A 20,630-nucleotide genomic window follows, 5' to 3' on the forward strand; every position below is an offset into this window, starting at 1 on the left:
TTGTTGTAACTGAATAATTTAATTGAAAGTTTGATTAATAATTTAATTAATATGGAATAATTTGTATCAGAGTCGCGTTGATTACATCGAATGTAACTATATTCTCCTATTGCAGCTATAGTCAGTGACGACTGGTCGTGGTAAATGGTGCAGTGATATATACCAGTAAACGATGAACGTTAAGACCACTTATTAAGCACTAGATTTTGGAATAATCCAAGAGAGTTTCACGGGATCTATAGAATCGAATAGGCTTACGACTGATAGCTATAAGTCGGCCATCGAGCGATATGAAACGCTAATTTGACATCGGAGTTACGATTCTGATGGAGTCAGGCTCGTGGCTTTATGTAAAGTTACATAATACGCAATATCATGAATTTTAAAGCAACAAATATCGCCATTACGTGACACTCGAAATAATCTGTTCAATTGCAAGATGCGGCTTACCACTTTCTTGCCACGTAAAGGCAGTGATCTACTTGTAAGGAAAAAATATTTTTACGAAATATTTTGCTTGAGATACGTGAAACAAGTTAATTATAAAATTAGAGACGTCCACGTATATTAAATAAATAGAATGTGTGTGTGTGTGTGTGTGTGTGTGTGTGTGAATCACTCTTACGCAATATTTTCAAACGCGTATGCAACTCTTCCATTTCAGAAAGTTGAAATTGGAGCATTTTTCTGTCTGTTTGCGGATAACCGAAAAAAATGCCGTAGACAAAATTGTACAGTTCAAAAAGATCAAACGCGAGTGAGAGAAAAATAATTACTCCATAAATTTTTCTCTGTGCTTCTTTTGGCTTTTTAATGAACTTATCATTCGGCTATTTAATTATACATAATTTTAATTATAAATTTAAGGTTATTCTACTCGAATCCGGCCGATGAAAACATTAAATCGCCGAAATATTCTACCTTCACAGTTTATCGTGAAATAAATAGATAGATTTTAAACTCGAAGATCTCGAAGGAAAATGTTATTCGGTCAGTTACATCCTTCTTTTTATCGAAAACGGTTCTTCGCGACAAATTTTTATCGTCTCTGACGTAGGAGGGTGAAATATACTGCGTTCGGTTAAACGATTCTTGCCGTATAATATTACAGTATATTACGAAATTATGTACATAATAATTAGAAATGTGTTAGATATGCAATCTGCAGCGTCGCGCTGTCTCTCCCGGCCATTTCTCACATGTTTAAATTTCCTTATACGTGACGTATCGCGTGTAATAATAAGAGCGATCGAAACATGCTCAAAATGCGTTCCCCGAATAATTCCCAATAAGATGCATTCCGCGTGCGTTGTGCATAACTATGGATGACCAGTTTCGAGGTAAACCTCATGTTGCAGCGGAACCCGGTCCACTTGGAAATTTGATTAAGCAGACGCAGAGTGAATGTTAATAGGGATATAACAGGCGTATACCTGCATCGCATTGTGTTTAAGGATGGCCGTTCGAGGGGGTGAACTGAACTCCCAACAGAATCAGGCCTTGGCAGGAATTTTAATTGTTGCCATAAAACCGAATTGCGTCAGCAACATACGGCACAAGGAGTCGCTTAGCGCGAATAGAAGCTGGTTCGATATTAAAGTTTAGAATACAATATCGTATACAAATATACGTACAATGGGAAAATAATGTCAATCATCCTGCGTTGCGAGAAAAGGTTTGTCTATTAACGATAATGCATTCATTAAATTTCCCCGCATATTTTGCATTCGTCGCGAAAAATAACATTTCTTGTAATCGAATATTATATATATTATTAGTTACTATTATATTTTCACAATATAATTGATTTACCAAAACTGACGTAGTCAGTTTATAAGCCAAACTTAGACAAATTAGATTAATGTGATTTTATTAGGACGCTTCATATAGGATACTGTAAATTAATTGCAACTCGTGATATGTCTCCTTAATTGATCAACCGAATCTTCACGAGTTTTAAAATTTATAAAATCGTGGTATTCTAAGATACCTCGAAAAAAAATGGATCTCACAGAAGGTATAATAAATAATGCGGACGATTTTATACCGCACACGGGATACTTAATTCCACTCGAAATCAAGCTTCGCTAAAGATTCGATTAGCGCGTTGACACAACTCACTGCTCACTCGACTCAGAGACGAACAGCGTGTCAAGGGTTTAAAGCGGAGTGGACCAAGTATTCGAGCGGTAAAGTTGACCAAAATGCAGTTAAACGCGCGGGTGTGCCGCGAAACTTGATAGAGTAAATACAACGATAGTGAGCCAGACGCGGCGCGGAAATTCACTGCGTCAATGTTATGTTTTCCACTTTAATTGCTTCATTGTGCGGATATTTTCTGCGCATTCGCACACTCGATTTCCGGGCGGAGAAACTTTCGGTGGTTTATCTTTTTGAGTCGCTTAAGAGAATTTCGTGCCGAGAGAACAAACCGAGAACGTTACACGGAGAAAAGATCACATTCTCGGTCTCGGTACCATCGACGATTATCATCAGACATTCAGAGTGCTCCGATATTTCGAATATTCGAGAAATTGCGATAAAAATATTCATTTATATGTGAATAAATTTGGCACTCAAAATTCACTTAGCAGTAACTTTCGTTCTCAAGCAGAGAGACACGGAGAGGAATTTAAGTAGTCCTTTTATATCCTTGGAAGAGACACAATACGGCGACGAAATAGATACTTCGTTCCGTTTTACACATACGTGGGGACGCGTGAATCGACATGCCATTATGACATCACGACATACATAAGCAATGTTTTGCTGAATCGTATCTAATTTACACGTCGCTTGCCGTTTGTACAATGATATTCAGGCTGACGGCGCGGCAGCCAAGCCGTCTCGAGGACAGCGATAACAGAGAAGTTTTGCGATTCGCCCGGGAAAGTTTCAATAGGAATATTCAATAGACAAGAACAGCTACTCAGCCTCCATTTAATTCGCCGGCATGCGAGCTCGTTTCTCACGGTTGCAATTTCGCGCCGCATTAGCGACAAACAATGATTGCAAGCGGTTCGTATCAGTTATTCAATCATCGTTAATGACTAAATACCGCTGCATACATCAAAACAAGTTCTGAACCACTTGGGTTTCCATTGAGTTAATGATGTCCGGCTGAGTAAGTATGACTGGATAACACATGAACGGGTTTTCCATAATTCACATGCAATTTACTTACGGCGAGCAAAAATTAACGTTCGAATCTCTGAAATATATGTCTCGAGCTGAACTACTAGCTACTCGTACTTTATATCCAATGAGAGAAAATGAGCTCTCGCTCGTTTCTCGATATCGTATAATGTAACAAGTTCGATTTACCTGCGCTCGTCAAAAACAGCTCTGAAAAACGGTATTCAACGAGCTTAGCCAGGAAATTTTCGTAGTTAGAAATGTATGTGTGTTTGTGTGTGTGCCGTCATCTTTTGATCTGTAATGCAACGTAATGCGAAATGCTTCTATCTTGATAAATTAGTTTGAATTGTACTCAAGTATTTTGTCGTCGCTCTCGACAGAATTGCGGTTGAATCGACGATGGAGTCACATCACGCTCCTTTTCGCTTCACGGCTTATCTTTTTGCGCTTACGTATGTGCGCGTGTATGTGTGTGTGCGTTGGAGATGTCACAAAAAATAGTGTAGCAACAAAACGGGTCGAGCGAAAAGGATACGAACGGAGTGGCGCGTGTGCGAAGCTTAAAGCCGTCACGGGGAAATGCCAAACACGTCACAGTGCTGAAAGAATCAGCGAGATCGGAGGTACGAAGGGTATATAAAGCCTGTCCGTACGGTATAGCGCGCACTCACGTACTATCGAATCTTTTATTTCGTTATTCCTTAGTCCCCCGTCGCTCTTCCACTATGCTGCTCCTGTTTTCTGGATTACCTTCGTGCATACCTAACCCGATGTCCTTTTTCTCGAGCCTCGGAATCGAGTCGTGTTCGACTCGTGTCGAATGGTCACCTACCGATATTCGATATTCGATTACCAGCCACTGCGCGTTTCACTTCGCATTAACTATAAATTATCGTCCTCCTCTTTCCTCTTTGTTGGCGGATATCCCCGATTTAATTATCTCGGGGGTATAATTTTCGTTTCATTCAAGCGAGCAACAGCGAGCGTTACGTGAACGCGCGTCACCTGTCCATCCATTGAATTGCGATCTACGAATACTACGAATACGAAAACTTATCGAGCACGTACGCGGTACTGCAACATTTATTATAGAAAGTTATGTCCTATTTACATTACTGAAATATAAAAATCATAGTAGCAAAACGCGCGTCCTGATTTTTCTTAGATTAATTTTCCTTATTTTTTATGCCCGTTATATTAGCCGTAAAGATCCTGACGTTAAGCAGAGAGAGAGAAGCCGCCGTCCTTATTTATTAAAACTAATTTTCTAAATCCGATAAAGAAATGCGGAAAGAAAAATAGCGTTGGCATCTGAGGCTCATACAATTCCGCGCGTAACATTTTTCATGTCACGGATTAAAGGAGTAAAAAGCTTCTTCTTTTTAATTTAATAAAAACCCATTAACCTAATCCAAATTTTTCTAGCAATTGTGTAGTTTAGAGATTACATTTATCTTGATCATTCGTATTACATGCACAGCCGCTATTATATATCGCGTTCCAGCACAACGTCCCAGCAAAAATAATAAAAGTCGCCTTTTGCATCAGTCCGCGAAACATTAATCTTATCTCCGGCGGGACGACATTGTCATATGCGTCGCTCTCCTGATGTCTTCCGACTGCCATCTAATGTACAACGGGTGCCGAATTTACGAGCGCGATGTCGAGGTGCTCCGCCTGCGGAAATTCTTTTACAGAAACGATTCCTCTTTAATGTCAATCCCTAAATATTTTTCACCGCGCCGTTCGCGCACCGTTCTGTTTCATGACACCTTTCAATCATCGATCACCTTCCACTCTTCGGACTACAATGGGTTTTACGTAGTTTCATCGGATAGTTTTATCGATTCGCGCGGTATACCGTGTACCAGAAACGACAACGATTTTTTACCATCATATGTGCGATCGCGTCGGCTGTCGGTCCGGTTACTCTTTCGTTTCTCTGATTGACGTTTTTCTTCTATTACACCTCGTGATCGTGCGAGTGCTATCGGCTGTGCGTACAAAAAACGCAATTTTCGTCGATGACGCTTTTCATTTATTTTTTCAAACGCATACGTGCGCAAATTGTTCGCGGAGCAATACTGACCTACTTGCAAAAAAAAAAAGAATAAAAGTTCTATGCAGAAACGACCATATTTGCCACTCATTTAACTTAGAAATGTCAATTTACGTGCTATTTAAATATAGAATGCCATTATCTCTGGGTGAAAAGTATAAAAAAGAAAATTATCAACTGAAATTAGAGAATATTAAAACTGCTAAAATGTTTATAGTATCATATTCCCACGTTGCTGTTTTGGGGAATAAAATTTCCAAATTGTCAAGCTATATACGAATTTTCTCCCGAGAAAAACGGAAAGTCAATATCAGGTGATAAAGTTTATATGCGAGACAGTTCTTTCCTTTCTCCTCCCGTCCCTCCGTATTTCATTTCTTCCGCCATTTTCCCCTTCGAACCACGATGTACTTTGCACCGTATGATTGAAAAAAATGTTCCTGTTTCGCTGAGCAGAATCGTGAAACACCAACGCGGATATTGAAACCATTAATTGATCCTAGAGACAAAACGCTGCTGGCGCGGGACAAAAATATTGCCCGCTCCAGTGAACCCGTGCCCGGCAAATACCTTTTTTTCTGTCTAGTTAAATAATCGTGATCGACCGAATTTCATTGCGAATGTCGAAATCTCTCGTTATTTCGTATCCAAGAGATGCACGTGACATTACATGTTGTAGTACGTGTAAATTTGCAAACTACACTTTGCAACTTAACGAAAAGATGTATATAAATATTAAGTTGCTCAATATAATTCGCCTTAAACTTAAAAGAGAAAATAATTTTTAAAAAGCAAAGTTTTGATTTATTTGCATTTATAAAACTTAATTTACGAGAACCTTATTCCTTTTAACGTAAAATATCTTCATAACTGAACTTTCCTGACGAATTTTCATTAGTATTATTATTACAAGCCTATAAAAGTTGTAAAAAGATTTTATGTATGAATTTTACAGATAAGAAAGGTATTTAGACTTGCCATCTGTTGCGATGCGTAAAAAAAAACGCATAAATCCATCCGACTCGGCGCTGTGCGTACTAACAAATTTTCAACGTCACGATATCACGGCATTCAATTTCGCCGACTTGCGCCGACATCAATATAGTAGTAACATATGTCACAACACGGAGGCATACGAAAATTTGCCTTTGCTTTCAATGCGCTTTGTCTACGCGCTCGACCGCTCGACACGTTACACGGTTCGCAGCTTTCGCTCGACCGCGCCCTGCCGTCAGTTTAAAGGCGTCACAAAAGGCGAACTCGTCGAAAATAGCTTTCAATTTACGCGAGAATTAATCCGTTTTCACAGCGGCTCGCTTTTCCGCCGTGCATTTTGGATTCCGGAGGCCAAAGGCCGCCTCAGATAGTCCGCGGGCCACCGCGATTTCTGTCACATCCACAAACATCCGTATGTCAAAAATAAAATAATAAAAATCCTGACTTCGCTTTGAAACTCGCCCTACGTTCGAGATCGACGTCGGCAGTCGCGATATTTGTATTCGGTTCGCAAATACCGTCGAACGGAATCCCACAGATGTGCGGCTCTTCGCGACTAACTTTCATCCTTTGTCCCGGCGAATGCACTTTGCAACTTCGGTTTATCTTGCCATTCCTTCTTTTTAGCGGCGCTCTTTTACGGCCAATATTGCGGACCAAGTCTGCTCAGTCGCCTTATTTATTTTGCACCATCAATCTTCAATGGCGATGAGACCGAGGCGAGATTTTTCATTCGCTCCTCCACAGCATTCCTGAATGATGCGCGTTTACCAAACGGCAAAACGCGCGAGCCGCCGCGCCGCGCCGCGGCCGTTTGTATATGGTGAATTTAATTCCGATAGAAAGCGCGCGCTTAATCGACAGCCACAAAAATTCTTGCGAATCGTGATGACAGAAACTCAATGATCGAAGGCAGCTGGGAACCATCATGTGGAAATAGTGAGGCGAAAAATCCGGAAATTCCCGTGTGTGTAAGAAAATTATTCGATTCTACCGCGGAATATCAGCCAAGTCTCTGCAAAGAGAGGAAGAGAAAATAAAAAAAAAAGAAAAAGAGCGGAAAAGGAGAAAAAAGTATGATGCATTCTATGCACTGCAGCGCGATACGTTAACGAGTAGTCTTCAGTAGACATTGCTCTCAATTGACAGCTGTCGACCCAGAAAATTCAACGCCCACGGGCACGAGACATACGGGGGATGCACCCTTCCTACATCCACCTTCCATCCCTCTTCCCTCGCTCCCCCCTCCCTGGTTTTTTTTACATCCCACGTTGCGCTCCATCGTTTCCTCTGCATTTTCCGCGTACGTATTTGTCTCGTTGCGCGGCATGATAAAGTTTTTGACGTACGCGCGGCGAGATTGCCGAAAACGCTCCGGGATGGATTTTCAATTACACGTCGACGAGACGCAGCGTCGTAAAATCGAGTTATCGTATGGTGCTCTGACGAACGTTTCCGTCGCGTTTGGCGTCGCGCGGAATGCGCGATTTCGGGCATGCTGTGGCGTTCACGATTTACGGAGTCAAAGTGGTTATTATGAGAGAGCGTCGTTGTCACGCGAGAGCGTATCATCCGTAAGAGTGAATTGTCGATTCACTTCTCGAGCTATTTTCCGGATCGTCAACGTGGGAAGGGCATAAAATACCACGGCATCGTGGAAATTTTATGATTAAAACTTTTATACGCATTTTATATAGGACTGTTATTAAAAGTATTTTAATTACGCGTAGGGAATTATTTTATACGATTCGCAACGATAAGCAATTACGAACGTCAGGATTCTCTTTCAAATGTAGACAAACACACACATGTAGACGTTATCGAATTAATCTTCTAAAAATACGTAATATCATGTTGAAAATTATTTATGATTAACATACCGACTTTAGCGTATAACGTAATAAAGTATAATATCAGAGACGTATAATGAGAGATGTCGTTAAAAAGAATATTAATAATAAATTTATCAGATAATTATCAAGTAATTATCATAATATTATCAGATAATTTAATTACATTTTTCAAATATTTAGGAAGTTCTGAATATGACAGAAATAGATATAGTGTGCATATGTGCAAATCCATTCTAACGGTCTCACTGGTTAGTTTTGTATCGATTTCAAAGTTATGTGAAATGTTAAATGTATTTAATATATTCGTTTTATAGGGCGGCAGTGTGGTCTAGTGGTAGAGCGCCAGACTCGTAATCTGAGGAACCAGGTTCGAGTCCACTAGAGCCATGTAAACATGGAATGTTTTTCCGAAGCTGCGCCCCTCCGTGCAAGATAGGCTCTTGTGCGGAGCAAACTGGGCTCCGTCTTTCGGAAAAAGACGTTAAGCCGTTGGTCCAAAGGGTTAAAGTGAGAGGAGAAAGGGTAGTAGTGTAAAGGTTTGGGTAACGTTCCTTATAAAAACGACTTGCAAACCCTGCGGGGATAAGCAATAAAGATAGTTTATGAGTTATGAGTTTATATTCGTTTTATATAAAATAATATGCAGTTTCAGATTTCAAAACGATACAATAAACCAAAAATAATTATGTTCAAAATTAAATTATGACATCAAACACGTCCATGACTTTTCAAAGAGACATGTTCTGAATGGAGACGATGCTTTAAAGATATTTTACAATCGATAGAGAGCTAAAAGTTTTGAGAGCTAAAAAAGTTGTAAACAAATAATAAATAAGACTAATTGCACTTATCTTTCATGGAAAGTATTTAGTTAATATTTATTGACAAAGTTCATAATATTAAAATTGTGATCCATTTTTTTTCGAGTCTATATTTGCATATTGTATATCTCGTATCATTTACAATAATATCTCTGAAATTGAAAATTCAACCTGAGGTTATGAACGCTAATGCATTGCTTGAAGCGTACCATTAGTGTATTGTACTTCTCGCCATTTCTATGATATTTCGTATTATTCTGAAAAATGCATTTTATAAATTATGTACGTAATAGAAGAAGAAAATGCAAGATATTATCGTAAATGTAAAATTGTTTTTTCGGGCATATTATAATTATGTATATCCGTTAAATGCCACATAAAAATAATAAACGCCACACAAAATAATCACTAAATACTAAATGTTAACGGTACTTATTCTGAGACATCCATAAAATCCAGAAAAAAATAGACGTTTTATTGAAAATATATGTCTCAAATGTTTAAGAAAGCAGGACGTGCATGTCAGTGTTACTTGCAATGTCGTAGACGCATGCTATAAAAATTATTATTTCATCAAATAGATTTGAAATTATCAATTCTACGCGATCTGATAGAATCTTATAAAATTTCTGTCTAATTATATAAATCTGGGATTGCTATTGCAATTAAGATACACTGAACGGATTAAAAACGGAATGATGAAAATATGTGACGGATTAGTAAGATAAATGCAATTTCCGCTGGATGAACGCAAGATCGAGCGAATTGCAATTCACGGCGAAATCAGCAGCTTGCGATGTACATCACATAATACATATGTCGCACAATGCAACGCTAAAGGCTGCAGGAACTGCACGACTACTGTGCTCGTAGCCATTTCAAAGTTGCAGATCGCTGAATCGCATACATGTCGAAAAGTACTTTACGTCGGAAACAGCAAGCTGTAACCGATGGCTTTCTCAAGTTGTAACCGACGGCAAGGTTTCATTTTGATAAAAATGAAACGAGACGCCCGCGCCGCTGAATACCCAATCGATCAATGCGCAGATATGTTCTAATGTTATACACATGTAGATCGAATTTTCTTCGTGTTGTACATTTACGTTAAATCGGCGATCATTATTATGATTCGTAACACATTAATCTTCGTTGTAATGATTAAATCGTGGAAACAAAAATACAAGACTTACAAAAATAATAAAAAATAAAGAAATGTTGCAAATCATACAATCGTACAATTAAGTTTTGAAATTAAAGCTTGCAATCAGATTACAAACAGATAGTTTTTTTATACTGCAGATATTTTTACAGCGTTGTCTCTTACATATTTTGTATTGGAGCAGGATTTAGGTCAAGTATTCAGATTGTGATTAAATTTCTCTAAATTAATCATACATTATTTTAGCAAATATTTTTGTTAACAGGTTACGTACATACAGCAATGAATAACTGATTAAAGAATATTGTTGGATAATTTCGCTTCTTTGCAAAATACAAGTATAATCATATTATATTATGCAGACTGGAGAAATAGTGGTTATTTACTGTTAATCGGCCATTTGCTGATACGCATCGATTTTACTCTTCTGGCAACATAATATTTATATGAATTTTATTATGCACATCGCGTGCGCAGTATATATCTATATAATCTGTCAATAAAAATATATATAATTTAATTATTCAATAAAAACCTGCATGTTAACACGAATCCAAAAATATTTATTTGCGAAAAAAGCAAACGAACCTTGTTGGAAAAGTCGAGTACATTTTTTTTCTATCGTAATCGACTCGAATTGACCAGTGGTTTTGAAAAAAAAAGCATACTAGACTCAAAAATTCTTTCCCAATCTCGTGTGATGTTTTTTCGATGACACCAACACGACGCGGTTCGTTCGAACTGTTCAATTTCCGTGGCGGCACGTCAGAGCAATGGCTTTCCTCGAGGGGGGGAAAAAAGGTGGAGACCGCAACGAGAGAATATCCTGGGAAAAAGACAAGGATGACGGGGCGCGAATCTCGATTCTTCTGAACACGGTAGAGAGAATCTAAGCCTCAGGCGCCGAAAACTGTAACTTGAACTGGATAGTAATTCCAATGACAAATTTCTATAGAAGATAATTAAGACAACGTTGTCGCGAATTTTTAACAGAAATTCTTATGACAGATAAAATCTGTCACAGTTATAATTTTGAAATCTATTTATTAGATTATTTTCTAAAGCCTTGTGTCCACGATGCTAGAACTGCGTCCGACTTTCGGTTTAAGCCAATCAACTTGCAGCTCTTACAGAAAAGCAGCAGTTTCATTGGCTTAAACCGAAACTCGGACGCAGTTCTAGCATCGTGGATACAAGGCTTAACAGGTTCAATCTCGTCGAGTACGTGTCGTAAAATATTTATTTACGTTATAAATGTGTATATCGATATATAACAAATATATACGCAATATAATCTCATAATTTAATTATCTCCGAGTATATTGAAATATCGTTAAATTAAAATTACGCTGCGTAGTCGATCAATAGACTTTATATACTTCATTATCATAGAGAATATCACTTGCTTGAAGATCCTATAGAAATGTTACAAAAATGCCAGAAATTATCCACATTCAGGTCACCCAACCCTCATTAACTTGAGATTATTAATTTGATTATCCGTGATGATAATGACTAGGAATATTTGTGAGCGCAGTTGGCAGATAATACCGTCGACTTTTAATGAATTACGGAACCACGTTTGTGATCGAGCTTGCAAACCAAGCTTTTGATCTTTCGGTAATCCGCAACGTCTTCGTGTTCTTTTAATTAATTTTTTTTTTATCGAAGTTCTCCGTGCTCGCCTTTGATAGGGAAGCATATTGAAACGTCGTAATTACTTAAGTTTCAAGTTGGACCCGGATTGCTATTTAATTTCACCACCTAACTAACTAGTCTTGTACTCTCAAAGTAACAGATGGCACGACTGCTCAATATTACTTCTTTGACTCGTTAGTTTACCGAAAAAGTTTATAATGTATTTGCACTTAAATATTACAAGAGTTGTGCGTTTGTACAGGAAAATTACGTATTAGAATTCGCGCGCGTGACTAGATATTACATAATTGTTAGACATCTTATATGCATTATCTTATATCTTATTAACACATTAGATCCTTCTAATTCTAAAAATTGTCATGCATATCCATGTTAAATTGATCACAGGCTTTTGTGTAAAAATAAATTATAATATAAAATATTTTACGGTTTGATCGTGAAATGTGTTTGATTTTCTTTTTACATCGAAAATGCAAGTAGGAGCGGTACTAATTTAATTACCCGAATCTGACAGAATGTATTATACCTCCGAGATAAATCTTCGAAATTAATTGAGAAAGAATAGACCACACCACTGAGCTGGCGGGGAATTTTTGCCCAGAGTGACGTAAAATCGACAGAAATGGCTGGAGGTATGTTCAAAAAAGTTCCTCTCGCTTGTAGACTCGCTCAGAGATTGCAAACTTGCTGACGTCTTCTCGTCATTGTCGGCGGACATTGTCCCTGCTCTAATTAAAACGGGCATTAACCGATATAATTATTCCGTTTCGTTACCGACCAAATGTCAAATTTGGTTTGAATCTATCATGCAAAATTACAATCTTAATTTCTATTAATAGATATCATACTATTTATTATTCTCTGATTAATAGGAGATTTTAACTTGTTTCACGTTACTGCAAAATTATTTGTTACAATTAATCCTGAATTGAATTATTCGACCATTCACTAAGCAAATCAAGGCAATCGTTTTCCAAATTTGAGATTATAGGTTGTAAGCGCTTAATTGACGACTGTGAATTCGATGTCAATCGATGGCCCTTCACAACAATATTATTTCGCGTTCATCATTTATATCCATCCAAATCCAGCGTACTGTTGCAAAAACATTATCTTCCACTATCGCCGGTAAAAGCGGAGGATCAGTTATATATGCCAGACGAATTTGTTCGAATTTGTTCTGATAATAAACGGCGGTTAATCGAACGACATATTCTCTAATAATGCCGCTCGCTCAGCCGTAAAAACAACTCTTGTAAAAGCTCTAATAGCTCTCGGTTCTGTTATGCCATCCCATCGTCGGGAGAGCGTACAAATGGCAAATTTCTAAACCAAAAGAGTGCGCGAATATCCGATTACTACCGCGATATCACATGGGTGCACTTCCGAAGTAAGGGCACGATTGGCCAATCCGGCAAGCTCGAACAAACGGGGAGACACAGCGAGAAAGTTAAAACCTCCTTTATAGCACAAATGGGACCGCCGCGGCCCGACGGGTTAGCCTCGAGACGGCCGAATTGGCGGAAGTGCTTTGATTTGCGTAAATGTGCGAGAATCCGCATCGCAAATGCGCATTTCGCGAATACGACCGCTGCTCCGTTTTCTCGCTCGACGGATAAATGCGAGAACGGCACAACGACACACCGTGGAAATTACTCGCTTCCTTTTTGCTCGACCACGGGATAAATTTATTAAAAGCGTCGGCCCCGTCCGTCGCCGCCGATGTCTCCAACGTCCCGCGTGTATACTGTGTAAAAGTGCATTCTTTCGCGTCGTAATATAGTCGAAATAAAATCACACCGCGGCACCGTATTCCGCGCGAAATGTCTTGCGAAATGTCTGTAAGGGAACTGAAATAGAGGATACATCGTAGTGACAGGATCATATTTATCTCGCGTATAACACCGCTACAATTTTCTTCCGCGCGACACACATTCGATTCTATATTATTTGCAATCTGTGCTGCTGTAACAAGTTACTAAGTTTTCGCATATTTTGTCTGATTAGAGAAACGTCAATAACGAAAATGTATGGTCTGTACAATTTCGAATTTCGTCTAATTTCCCCTCTTCTATAAACATTTAATATAATATCGTCTTTCCTGACGTGTTATGAAGTTGAGAAATAGATTTCACTTAGAGTATATAAATACGAATGATTCCAATATTCGTATTACTGAAAAGACCTAATTAACTTAAACAAGTGTGCATAATAAGATCGCAACAAAGTTATTCCTGGCGTGTATTAAAAGCTGAATTACGACAATAATGACACTATATAAACGAAACGTGCGCTTTTCAGCTTAGAAAATTCTCCTGAATAAAAACGCGAAAAAATAAAGCAGTTTCCGTAGACTACACCTACGTCCGCGGAATGTCTATGAAAAAACTTAACGTACGCGATGACATGCCATTCTGAAGAATTTTCAGCGGCTAAAGAGAAAGGATGGCTACCGTGTCGCCTCTTTTCTCTCTGCGGTAGTGTAGCGAATTGCGAGTGCAGTATCGGAGACGAAACTAAGTAAAACGTATAGGTAAGCGCGCGCGAGATTGGAGAAAGTAGGTACAGTCAGTTGCGTGCGAGGGGACTTTTCTTCTCCGTGCTCTTTTATACGGTACGACAATCTAGAAAATACTGATGCCTTCGTAGAAAAGAAGGCACGCTGGGCGAAACGTTTCGTTTCGTGCTTGCAGATACAGGCCGGATAAACGGAAGTAACCCCGGGTGAAGTATAAAAATAACCCCGCCATTCCCGTGCAGGCAGACAGAATTCCTATTAAAATTTCCTTCTGCCTCACGTAATTCTTTAGTTCTGCGTGTCACTTCGTTCCGTCTTCCACTGATCTCAGAATGCAACGCCATATTCATTATTTGCTTCTCCTTTTATTTTTTATACTCATTGTGTCAATGTTACGATAATCATCACTATTATAGCAGTATTTGAAATTAGAGAGATCGCACGACTGTTCATTAGAATTTAACTTTGACGAAAAGAGTTAGATTTCTTCAAGTTATTATTGCTTTAGAGTCAGAGTAGAATTATGAAATGATAAGTATTAAGTAATAAGTATTAAGTATCTTCAGCTAAAGACATATATTGTATTGTATTGTAAACTAGAAGCCATCCTAGTCGCAAGAATTAAGAGAAATGAATACTAAATAGAATAAACAATTCACATATATTGCTCGCATGTCACGTTGAAATTTATATGTTTATACTGTTAACGTTTTTATTTTTACTATCGGATATATTTATCAAAAATAGTAACTCAAAATAAATGTTTCTAACCGCAATCCTGCGGTTGTGTTTATTTAATGTTTAATAAAATCTTGATTTTGTAATTGATACATTCGAAAAATAATAATGGTAATGATAATTGTAAACGTAAGTATTGATTGCAGAAAAATATACCAACATGATACCTAATATACTTTCTCTGAAAATACTTACCATGTCTTTGAAAAATATTTCAAGTATCGTAAACGAGATAGAAAATTGAGTTTCTGAGCTTCCCGGAAGACAACGTTTCCTTTTCGAGTAGAAATGGCGAAATTAAGTGATAAGAGGAGCGGTCGTAAAAGAAGAAGAGAAACGTCAAACAAAATGGGTGTATCAAAACTATTTGTGGTGGGAAGCTGAAGGCCATGAAGGAAAGAGCGCAGCAAAACTAAGTAATTTTTCTTAGCACTTGACACAGTGACCTACCCTTTTACACAATCCCTTCGAACTTTTCCAATCGAAAAGTCTATCTAGCCAGAAAGCTCACAATCTTGATAAGTCGTTCCTCTTTATTTCACTTATTTCTAAACAGCGAGTACTTCAACTTGAATCTCATCAATGGTATGTGGAAAACGCCAAGAGAAAACTAGAGTGAAAACAACCGAAAGAAAAGCAAGAATACTTAAAGTTTATTGTTCTCTTCCTCTATAGATAACATAAAATTAATATAAAGCCAATTGCGAAAAAATGCAAGTATATAACAAATATTTTTACGAGAATAAATCGACGAATATTTGAAATATTTATTGCAAATTAGAATCCGCGATATCACATAATCAAAAGATCGTTTTAGCTCTGGAAATTTTTCTTGAAAGAAGAAGGTGGATACGAATTTTTTTGCTGGGTAAATTGTAAAAGAGTAAGCGCAAAAAAATTTCTTAAATTACGTTTGTGGAATGGAAAAAAACAACAGGAATAAAAAAACCGGCGAACTCTACACTATTCTTTTCTTCTTCTCTCTCGTTCTCTCTTTTGAAAGGGACATTTCGTGTCTGTGTGGATCGCGTAGATTGTAAGCGTCATATTTGAAATGAAACTCGCTCGTTTACATACTTCTTCTTCGAACTGATTAGATATTCCATCTTTCAAGCTTTGTTGGAATTATTCTGTGATCTGTTCTCGCAAAAGAGAACATCGGATATTTCCCTGCAGTAATTTTTAAATATCCTAGAAACGTATGCATTATATCGATTCTTATTTTTAAAAAATATCTCAATTTCATCTCACATTACATCTTCAAAAGCATAATATAATACGCTCACACAATCGTATTTAATTCCTTTTTCGCTGGATGTTGTAGAAAGCGCTTTAGACACAGATTTCTTGAAAAAACTCGGCGTAAAAGGAATTTTAAAAATATAACGGTTGCTAATAGTTGAACGTGTACGAAAGTGCAAAATTGGCGAATATACGTAATTCTTTTGAATTTCTAACTCATTGCCTGCAGCATTACACGACGTTAATACGCTTGTCTCTTATTCGTTATAATTATTCTTTTGCAGTAATATGTCAGCGCGATTCGGTCTCGCTTATTCATATCCCATTACGATAATTATCTCAAGCGATATCGAATAAAATTATATTCGGCAAATCAACGTGTTTCTGCACTTTAAATGCCAAACCATCTAATATTATATGATTATGATGTTATGATTAAACTTTTCCATGCCTGCAAGAAAATACAAAGAACCGCGCTATCCAGACGGGCATATTAAATAATTCGCGGTTTTCTCTTGCCCGCGTAAAATTATGTACCGACGGTATTCCACGAAGACTGCACTTTATTATGTTGCATTTCTCTCGAAAAGATTCTCTTACAGGAGAAATAGCAGCATTTTTTAAGATATCTCTCTGTATACAGTAATAGAAAATTCATTATTTTTCCGAGAAAAGTATTATTAATTAAAATAATATATTACTTAATATTTAAACAATTTATTATATCAGCATATAATTTCCTAGAAAAAATTTTTGTTCGTTATCAATTTTATTAATTAATTCGAGTAATAATTATATTAAAGCCAGAAAATTTAGAATGAACCATTGCATTATTTGTTTTAAAAAATTAATTAATTTGAGATACAGTCACAAATGTGAACACAATCCCGGTTATTTCATTAATTAATAGTATATGTCTTATGTACAAAAAAATAATAATTATAAATGATCGGCGACTATGTTATTATCCTCTTAATAAAACATCCGCTTTTCTCATTAAACAATTCTATCTTCTGTCTCTCTATTTCTTTCTCTTATAATTTAAAATTATAGAATAATATTAAAAGAAATTCTGTGTGTGTATCAATTCAAAAAATATATTTATATTACTAAATAATTAAATTCTATTTTGAGCACAATTTGAATATAACAATAAAAAAAGAAGTGTTTATACAAAAAGTATCTTAAAAATTGATAGACTTAAATCGATAACTTTATTATTTCATTTTTATCAGCGTTCCTCAATCGAGAGAGTACACTCGCACTTGCATTCGCGTCTACATTTGTTAGGATGGCACGAACCGACAACGCAGACGACACTACGTTCTGTGTAAAATGAAAATAGCATTACCGAAGAGGATAGAGTGGATGGAATGGAAATAACTGTGTCGTGTGCCGCTGCAACTCGGTGAAATTGATTTTCGTGCTTAAGATCTCGACACTCTGCTCGACATTGCAGCGCTGTGCTAATTTATGTGGATGTCAATTCGATCGACAGCGAAAATGAGACACCTCCTAACAACCAGACATATTTCACAATCGACACTCTCTTTCTCTCTCTAATATATTTTATTTTCCTCTAAATAGCATCTCAGGTGTTTGGAAGAATTCCATCAAAAAATATACAAAGAATTTATATATTTTCTGCGTTAAATCAAGAGATATTATTAAACAGAATTAAATATTGCTATTATATTCTTTTACTCTTTAGTACTCTTTACCTATATATCGTCGCGGTAAGAGAAAGTTTGAATAATCAACTTTAATATTATCTTGTATGTTTATCACAAATTTCACCTGACCCGAGATAATAGCGTTGATAACGACCAAAGTCAACATATTTAATATGCAATGTCGCCGAGCGATCGTTGTAACACAGAAGCGTAGAATCATTATTCCTACGATGTAAACCGCGGTAAGTTCCCTCGACATTTAAAGGCCTTCAAAGTTCGTCTTCCAAGTGGAATACAGGGGCTGAAAGGTAGGGCGAGAGAAACAGAGAGGTAGAGCCGAGAAAGAGAAAAGAGAACGAAATGAGAGAAAGGGGAAGAAAGAGAGAGGAAGGAAGGGAGGGAGGGAGGGGAAAGAGAACGAGGGCGGAGTGGATTGAAAGAAAATCTAAGAAACTCGAGAAACAAGAAGTTGCGTCTTCGACCCCGCACCGTTCCGCTTTGCACCCTCATTATATGCATCCCTGCAGAGAAATATCGTCGCCGGTATATGTACCTCGAGGGCTGAAACGTCTCCTGGAGAACTTTATTGTTGATTATTCAGACGAGTTTATCGCGAGTCGTTGTTGTTGAGCTGGTGCAAGCGCTCGCTAGCGCCCGCGCTTGTTGAACTTGTTGATCCATGCGCGTGCATCCATCGGGCGGACTGAAAGAATCATCGCTGGAGAAACTCACCCCGAGGGCCCTCGAAAACGACGAGGACGCTTTCTTAAAATCTTCCGAGGCGTTGAAAGCGCCAGGAAACTCGCCCTAACGTGCCAACTCGAGAACGTGAGATTTCCACAAGACGCGCCCTAGGTTTTTCCTCGCTGCAACCGTGAATCGCTTCGAGACGGCGATTTCGAAAATCCTGTGCAAACGTCGTCAGATCCATCGAATCGTTCGTATGTGCAACGGGGAAGACATCGTATCCCAGTGTTGCATCTATCGATCTCTCAATTAAATCGCTTCGAAGAGGTGAGCGCGCCCAAGCGGCTTCAAGAATGACACACGGGAATTCGCCCGACACGTCGTCACCGTCGCCGTCGTCGTCGATATTTGAATGCGAGGAAGTGATAAAGTTATAATGATCGCGGAGGACCGGCGCCGCGCGACGAGGAGAGATTATATTATTTATCCCTTTGATTCCCCGCGTCCCTCTTGTCACAAAGAAAAAGAGAGCTATTCATATACATAGAGATATATATACATAGATACATATACGCATGTTTTCGGTCCATTCCGCGTCGGATGGATAGCGTTGTTTGTTGAGTGTAAATTTCTATATCGGGACATTTGAACGCGAGTGATCGCGACGAACGCTAATCCGTGAGAAAGATGGCGATGGTAATATCGCCCCGCAGCAAAATCGTGACGCTCTCCCTATTGATCGGCATCATCACCCTGGTGGCTCTCATTATAACGGGCGTAATCGGTATCTGGAGCGGAAACAGCGAGAAGACAAACGGCACGGGGACGAAGATGGTCAGCAGCAAGCTCCAACAAGTCACCGGGTATGCCGCGATGCAACACGTGAGTAAAACTAACTTGATCGAATTTCCGTAAGGCACAAACGCTCGATGTTAAAACAGCGACAAATTGATTTATCTTTTTATATAAGTATCGATCAATTGGTGTCTCAAAAATATATCATATTCGAATAGCGATCTTTTAGAATTTTTCACATAATCCACGTTCTATATTTGGCGAAAACATAATTGAGAACTCTAATATTAAAATGTTTTTGGAAAATGATAAAATTAGAAATGGCTTAACGATCTCAATTTTTATGCTAAAATATAAATTGGCAATTAGTAAATATATAGCAACGGTTTAATTAAGATATGATTGCAAAGAGATTTCCGAACAGACGAGTTTTATATAAAATTAATCAAGTGCCGTCTTAATTATTTTAAATTAGATATATTTTGAATTCTTTATTGTTTGGAAAAATTTATATCAAAAGAACCGAAAGTTATGGCTCATTGCCTTTCCAACAATTTAGCATAATCAATAAACAGTCTCTTAATTATTTATTTTTAATAATAAATTAACTATACACATTTACTGTACATATATCTGAATACTATTTATTAATATATTAATACACTGAATTATATCCTATAATTTATTTTCATGACACAAAATACTATTACATATTTTTCTTTCAATAAAAGAACTATGGAAACTCATTTCTTAATTTAATATAGAAGAGCTTGATTTCTTTTATACAAAACTCTTTGTACATGATTCTGCCTTCGTAAGAATTTACAGTCAAACTATCCGCGGAAATAACTGGCAAAAATTTTAGTGATTGATGTATTGGATATACAACCCTTATTCCTTACCGATAGATAAAATAATTTAAAGATTATGTTTCGAGAATACAAACAGAAAAACAGATAATATAATCCGGCTCTGCTTAAGACTATTAAAAATTTTTAAACTTTACTTTTAAAACTATATCAAAATCTCAATTTAAAATACGTTAACATTTAACGCTAAAACTTTGAAAATTGCAAAAAAAAGATATGCATTTAATTACATTCTACTAGTACGAAAGTCGCTTTATTTCTCCCCAAGGAGTACCCAGCGCTCGCTTCACCAACTGCGCCTATTACGCAGAGCGCTCTGCATAAAAGCCATCCAATTTTCGCGGAAAGATCGGCTCTAAGTTCTCACGAATGCGAACAAGCTCGCGACTAATTTGTGCGTTTTTGTGATGCCGCGTGCCGTGA

The 20,630-nt window shown here is 37.6% G+C and overlaps 1 protein-coding gene and 1 long non-coding RNA gene across 4 annotated transcripts in view; one reads left to right on the forward strand and one right to left on the reverse strand.

The window, feature by feature from the left end:
• Positions 1–20,630, forward strand: part of Mp (collagen XV/XVIII-type protein multiplexin) — a 480,457-nt gene that overhangs the window by 376,081 nt on the left and 83,746 nt on the right. The window contains exon 2 of one of the 3 annotated variants that reach the window (XM_071708354.1): positions 18,384–19,425. The exons of 1 other annotated variant lie outside the window; for it this stretch is intronic. In XM_071708354.1, the coding sequence (XP_071564455.1) occupies positions 19,231–19,425 (195 nt within the window). In that variant the 5' untranslated portion in view covers positions 18,384–19,230. The remainder of the gene's footprint in view (positions 1–18,383; positions 19,426–20,630) is intronic. One more of the 3 variants, XM_071708355.1, reaches the window with a different exon arrangement.
• Positions 1–20,630, reverse strand: part of LOC139773703 (uncharacterized) — a 266,478-nt gene that overhangs the window by 168,144 nt on the left and 77,704 nt on the right. The window lies entirely within an intron of this gene.

Source organism: Temnothorax nylanderi, unplaced genomic scaffold (genome assembly GCF_030848795.1).
Source record: "Temnothorax nylanderi isolate EJ_2023f unplaced genomic scaffold, tnyl_v1.0 TNYL_tig0066_pilon, whole genome shotgun sequence".
Lineage (NCBI taxonomy): Eukaryota > Metazoa > Arthropoda > Insecta > Hymenoptera > Formicidae > Temnothorax > Temnothorax nylanderi.